Genomic DNA, 7,009 nt, shown 5'->3' on the forward strand with positions numbered 1-7,009 from the left:
CGAGGAGACCATTTTTCACTTTTGGGCATGTGGACAGAGTCGTGCTCTCTGACATGAGATAACGTCTTGACAGAAGGACAGCTTCGGAAACAACAACAACCTCATTGGCTTGTTGCTACAAGCCTTGCTTGTGTGAACTGTCGAACTATTTATTGCATTAATAATAATTGCATAATTATATTCTTCAAGATGAGACAGGTTCGAACAATTATCAACACGCAGAAGAGTTCGACATAAGCAGTTCTGAACGCAGACACACAACCTTGTTAGGATGTCTGAGCAAGACCGTTGTCTTGAGTCTCAAGCTGACAGACCCCATCATAACCGTAGCGCTAATGCTTAAACTACTGCCAGAACAGAATTCCTTTTTAGGGTCGACTTTAAAACAAAGCTGTAATGTTTAAACGGCTGTATAAAATAAAATTGCTTAACGATATGCATTGGCCCATTTCACAGTTCCGGTTACCTTTTCACATTCTATTGAAGTTTAACAATTACAATTACAATGGATTTTCTGATCTAGTGCGTATGGCGGTATGGAGAAATCTATTACCAGCAGTACATTTATTACAGAGCACACTTTCTTGGAGAAGAGCCAAGCTTAAATAATTATCTCCAAGAAAAGAAGTCCTGATGGCTTTCTTTCTATTAGAGATATGTAGGGACATAATATCCTTCTGCCATATCCTTCTCTAAGAACTGGGGCTCACATACAAATTAAATCATTATCTCCCATCAACATCTGTGACATTTTCTCCCTCAGCTTGATTGCAAAGTCCAGGCCCAGTGGAGAAGGAAGGAATTCTGTCTTCTTCACATTCAGTACACCAGCGACCTCTGGTGTCCTTTTCAGGGACTGCTGTTCACTATATCATGGTCCAGTTTGAATACTTTGAAAATGCATCCTTTCTTCCTCCCTTTCTTGGTCCCTGATCTGACTTGACTGCATGTGGTAACGGCTGTGTAATGGAGGCTTTGCTTTGACCAGTCAGTTTATTTTTATGGAGGGAGGAAGGTCGGCCATCCGAATACAATACCTCATTAGACACTTTTCGCAGTGCGTGCCAAGTCTGGGCTTTCTAGTCCCACCCCATACAAGTGTGATTACATTCTGCAGTTCGTAAGGTGGCACACTACACTCACTGTACACCTTCTCATTCATTCAGGTAGTGTAATGGTGTGAGGAATGTTTTTTGCACACTTTGGGCCCGTTAATACCAATCAATCATCACTTGAATGCCACAGCCTATTTCAGCATTGTTGCTGACCATGTGCATCCCTCTTCATGGCCACAATGAACCCATCTTCTAATGGCTACTTCAAGCATGATAATGTACCATGGCACAAAGCAAAAGTTGTTTCAAACTAGTTTCATGAACATGCCAATGAGTTCAGTGATCTTCAGGAGCTTTCCCAGTCACCGGATTGGAATCCGACAGAACACCTTTGGGCCCAATCCCGATTCTCTTTTCTACCCCTATGGCTCGTTTTCGAGTGTCACTCGATTCGAAGGCAAGGCCTTCGAATACGTCACAAGCCCTACCCCTTGAAATCTAAGCCCTGTGAATTGGGACAGCCCTTCACGGCGCCTACGTCATCACGCGGTACGGTTGACGCGTTGTGTTGCCGGCGAATTCTCACATCTCGCAATGCCTTCTTCAGCTGTGTTTATTTCTGTTGCGTGTGCTATAAGCATCTATTTTCGTTTGTTGTCAACACACTGTAGTGTTTAGACGTTCCTTTTTTAGTCTCTTCCGTAAGCGATGTCTTTTTTGTGGACATCGCAATAATGACAATGAATTTAATGACAATGAATGACTCCAACCAAAACAACCAGTCCATCAGTAGTCATAAAGCGTTGTCAAAAAACGTTACCAAGCGCCTTTCTCAGAACAATTCGTCGTCTAGAATCCAAAAATCAATCCATCATAGTGGTGGTCAAAAACGTAGAAAGAGGATCTCTTGGGGACGCGGCCACATTTGCCCGTGAAGGAGAGATGACAAATAAGCGGAAACATTTCTCAGTAGAGTCGAACGGTGATATATCATCATCCTTTACGCGTATCCTTAACTGTAGTTACATTTCGCGTGTCATATGCCATTAGACATGGAAATATGTCAATGCGCGGCTGTCATGCACAAATCAGCTTGTAACGTTAGACACACAGCACACAGCACATCGGCATAATAACGTTTTGTTGTTGTTGTGCTTGTTATAAAGAAAAGGTCTATAATGCATTGAAATGACATTAGTACATCAGACATTAGACATCAGACATGGGAATATGTCAATGCGCGGCTGTCATGCACAAATCAGCTTGTAACGTTAGACACACAGCACATCGGCATGATAACGTTTTGTTGTTGTTGTGCTTGTTATAAAGAAAAGGTCTATAATGCATTGAAATGAATGATACAACCCATTAATAATATTACATAATAACAACTGCTCGGATTAGATTGCGGGTGGAAATAGGTCAAAATGCGCATCATGTACAAGTCAGCCGAACGTTTGATAGATAACTTTACATATGTGTACCATCATCCGCTGTCAAACGCCACAGGTAATAATTGATTTATGACTGTACATCTCTGAAATGCTCGACTGTCATGCAGCGTTGCGTTACTGTAACGTTAGACACAGCACCGACATAAAAGCGATTTTTGGGTTATGCGTGTTATAAATAAAAGGTCTATAATGCATTGTAATGACATTAAACTAAGACAATAAGATGGTTATCATAATTTTTCAAATCTTTATTAATAAGTAATTACAGAGAATTAAAATGACATTTCCGCATTGAATAGAGCGACATAAGATTTCTGTAGATGATTCGCAATGCATCCTGGTATCAAGGGGTAGCGTACCGTTAGCCCTTCGAAGCTAGTCTGGTCCTGAAATCCCTCGAAACGAAGTAATAGTTAGCCCTCCCCCTTACCCCTAGCCCTCGACGAAATATGAATTGAGACAGCCCTCGCCCTAAACGTGAACGCGCAAATCGAGCCATAGGGGTGAAAACGAAGGGCTAGGGGTGAATTGGGATTGGGCCTTGGAATGTGGTAGAACGGGAGATGTTTTGAGATTAAAGTATTAGTATAGTGTATTAGTATAGTGTTCCTAACAACGTGCTCAGTGAGTGCATATTGGGACACTGACAGAATGTCAAATCGTCCATTTTCCCAACAGATTCAGTTAACATAACAATTGTAAAAGTGCTATTCAAATCAATTTGATTGTGTAGTTACAGTGCGTGTTAACTTGGATTATGCTTGCCCACGATGCTCACTAGCCAACTAAGCACTTGGATGATAAGAATATCCAGCCAATGCTCTAAACCTTGCCGCTAGCCCTGTTCGGAGCCAGGGGAAGTAGAGGAGGCTAATCGCCAGAGTTAACACACCAAATAGGCCCAGAGTAAGCACCGTTGAAGGCAATTGAAAAACAATTGGCCTTGGCACTCACTGGCACGCATGGCGTAAACCACGCTGTAGAAAGTCGGCTATTGTGAACCTGTGGGCCTCTACTTCAATAATATGAAAGAATTTTGCGAACATCTTCCGTGTCAGCAGATTTAAGTTTAAGAAATTGCCATCGGAAGATTGTTTCAAAGTAGTATGGAAGTAGAGGACTTCTGGTTCTCAATGAGGTAATGCAATCCAGAATCTGTTAACGTTAAGAACGTCTATAGGGCGACTTTGCCCCGTAGAAGTCCAACTCCTTGGCAGCCACAATAGGCAAGCATCAAGACACCACATACAGTCATGGACAAAAATATTGGCACCCCTGCACTTCTGTCAGAGGTGTTCTATGGGATTTAGATCTGGACTCATTGCTGGCCACTTCAGAACTCTCCAGTATCCTACCATAGTCCCATTTAATTCAGATGGTGACAGATAGTGCGAGCTGACACTGTTGAATTTGCTTGAATTTGTTTGGAAGTTGATCTAGGTTTTTTATCCACAATTTGAACAATCCTTCGTTGCAATCTTTCATTACTTTTTCTCTTCCGTCCATATCCAAGGAGGTTAGCGACAGTGCCATGGGCTGTAAACTTGACATGACATTGCGCACAGTGGACACAGGAACATTAAGATCTCTGGGGATGGACTTGTAGCCTTGAGATTGTCCATGCTTTTCCACAATTTTGTTTCTTAAGTCCTCAGACAATTCTTCACTTTCTTTTCTCCATGCTCAGAGCGGTACACACAGACACACAACACAAAGGTTGAGTCAACCTTTCTCAATTTTTACTGGTTGCAAGTGGGATTTCTATATTGCCAGCACCTGTGACTTGCCCAAAAATGCTTTAAATACAATTATTTCTTTCAATTTTAAATCTCCAATAATTTTGTCCAGTCCATTTTTTTTGTTTTTCTTTGCTTTTTTGTGTTGTTCCAACGCAAACAAAAGAAATAACAATTTTCTAGAAGTGGTGCATTATCTGACAGAAGTGCCAATATTTCTGTCCATGACTGCACATACGGGATACAGTGGCGTATGCCATTCTTCAGCTGTGGTCCAACCTACACACACACACACACACACACACACACACACACACACACACACACACACAGCTCACCTTGTCCACTCTCCCACTGTTGATCTCAGCAGGTAGAAACTTCTTGCCCAGTGGCCTCAGGTCACTCTGTAATGTGTGTCACAAACAGACAGAGACGGTGGAGTTACACAGGGGAACAGACGCTCAACTCAGCCAGTGGTAGAGTACCTCAAAGATTCTTGTGGATGAGAAATGGCGTCTGAAGAGCGGGATGAACATGAGGCGACTTACATTAAGTGCAATACGGATAATGTCATTCAGTGAGGGTTTCTCAGCTGTGCCTTTCAATTCTTCGATTCCCTCATCACTGAGGTACCTGTAGGGGAGAGTGACAAAGAGAAGAGACTCAGATAATATCGTTGACAAAGGGCAGTATACAGGCTTTGGCAACGTTTAAACTCAAGTGAATGAAAAAGGGTTGGTAATCCATTGACTCCGCTTTCACTTTACTTGAATTAGAACACAGGTGAATTGTGTTGAAAACATAGATGTCGACTGACTACTAGTGGTTTGCTGAAACAGCCTTATGCGCGCTATGGTAGTTATCTAGTAGTTATGTGAAGGGTACACTGACGGACACTGTTGGATTGCGCAGATCGAAAAGAGCGCCAGTAACAATGTAAACAGCAGAGCACGTAGTCGTAGGTCATGACATCCTCACATCCAAAACAGACTTTATTCATACGATAAACATGGAACGTTACTTGTGTTTATTACATTATTTAAATACTGAGACCTTTTAAATATGGATAAACCCTCATATATAGTTCACATTATCACAGACAGACCAAGGTGTCAGCGGACACTTTCTCTGTCCCTCGGTTCGGCCGGAGCTTGCTTAGCTTAGCTAGCTTAGTCCTAACTAGACAAGACAGAGTCCTCGCCACAATGTGAACAAATACCAGCCTATAACAATCAATCGCGTTTTATACATTATTTAGTTCTGCCGCCGGTTACTGGCAAAGGTACTCTAATGGAACTGGTTAGTAGCAAGTAGGAGGTAATGTGAGTGAACTGTGAGAACAGCAGCAGTGCTAGCCTATGAGCTACATCTACCCACCAGCCTTCTGTCGTGAGGGATGCTCCTAACTCAGCCATGTTCGCCCAGCTACTGGAGTATCAAAATCAATACTTGTTAATTTAGGGATTTTCCATGCCTAATAAAACATAACTCATCTCGTTTTTGTTTAAGCAAAACAGTGAGTGAGATTAGCCTGCTAGTCTTGGCTGTCGTCTAAAGGAATGACCTCATGTTGTCGAGACGTCACCGGTCAGAGGTGAATAGTTTACGGGGCGGGTAGGAGGAGAGAGGAGGAAGGAGAGAATGAATGAAGAGAAGAGCGGTAGAAGAGCATCTCTAGTGGCTGTTGCATGCATAGATGTAGAAACGTTGCATGTACCAAGTACATGTGCTTTATTTGTTTATTCATTAGAATGTTCAGTTCACAAACATTACAATTAATATAGCGATATTAAATGATATCCCTCTTCTGTGTTTGAAGTCTGATTAGGCAAATCAAGTAGCCTATGTCATATTCTGGCATTTTATACTACATTTCGTAAACTTTCATATACTGCAAAACGTTCTAATCTTGCATACAGAAGACATTCGGACACATCTTCGTTGTTGCTGTTCACAAATGATAACAAATGACCACGTTTCATATTGTTGACCAGGGGGGTATTCCATCAACGTCGCTAAAGAAAAATCCAGGCTTATTCTGATAGGTCTCGCGAGAGTTATATATTAATTTATTGTAATTATACAAGAAACCTGGATTTTCCTTTAGCGACGTTGATGGAATACCCACCGGACCCCTAACGCCCGTTGTCAACAAGAAGAACAACCTCCTGTGATTTTCTCTCAGCGGAAAACTCATGAGCGGTGTTGTACGTGGCCACTGCAGGCATGCGCAGAGAGGTTGGCCAGCTGTCAAATCCGTAATATAGGATTCTTTTGTGAAAGTAGCTGGACAGCGGAGCGCAAGTAAGTGGGATGAATTTTTTTTTTTTTAATGTTTTTACGGCACAGTTTTTACAGTGCTTTAGCAGGTGGATAAGAGCAGTTACGCGTCACCTCCCTGTCATCAGAACGATCACGCCCCCTTTTGGGTGGTAGAAGTGGTAGAAGTTTGACTGGCGGTCAATGGACATTTGTGGGCTTTGCTACTGTGGTATTATTGTTATTGTGTACAGGCCACCGTAGTGACATCAGGTCAGGTGGGCAGGTTACGACGAGACAACAAGAGACCGGTATTGTAGAGCTTACAGAGCGAGTTAAAATAAAGACACTTACATTGAAATACAGAAGGACTCACGTGTATGTTTAATAGAATAACACGACAGCTACTTTAATCCGATAAAATAAGAAAACCGTATTGCTTTTTAGATATTAGGATCTCAAATCTATGGAGGGCGGATCGTGCCACATTCAAATGCAATACACA

General features: G+C 42.1%; 1 protein-coding gene across 2 annotated transcripts in view; it reads right to left on the reverse strand.

The window, feature by feature from the left end:
* The window catches only part of tdrd3 (tudor domain containing 3), an 18,082-nt gene extending 12,294 nt beyond the window's left edge, over positions 1-5,788 (reverse strand). For both annotated transcript variants that reach the window (XM_080543433.1, XM_080543432.1), the window contains exons 1-3: positions 5,623-5,788; positions 4,794-4,878; positions 4,584-4,649 (exon numbers count right to left, since the gene is read on the reverse strand). In XM_080543433.1, the coding sequence (XP_080399559.1) occupies positions 4,584-4,649; positions 4,794-4,878; positions 5,623-5,660 (189 nt within the window). In that variant the 5' untranslated portion in view covers positions 5,661-5,788. The remainder of the gene's footprint in view (positions 1-4,583; positions 4,650-4,793; positions 4,879-5,622) is intronic.
* Positions 5,789-7,009: the final 1,221 nt, after the last annotated feature.

The sequence above is a fragment of the Nansenia antarctica genome (genome assembly GCF_963989245.1).
Source record: "Nansenia antarctica genome assembly, chromosome: 1".
In the NCBI taxonomy this organism is placed as follows: domain Eukaryota; kingdom Metazoa; phylum Chordata; class Actinopteri; order Argentiniformes; family Microstomatidae; genus Nansenia; species Nansenia antarctica.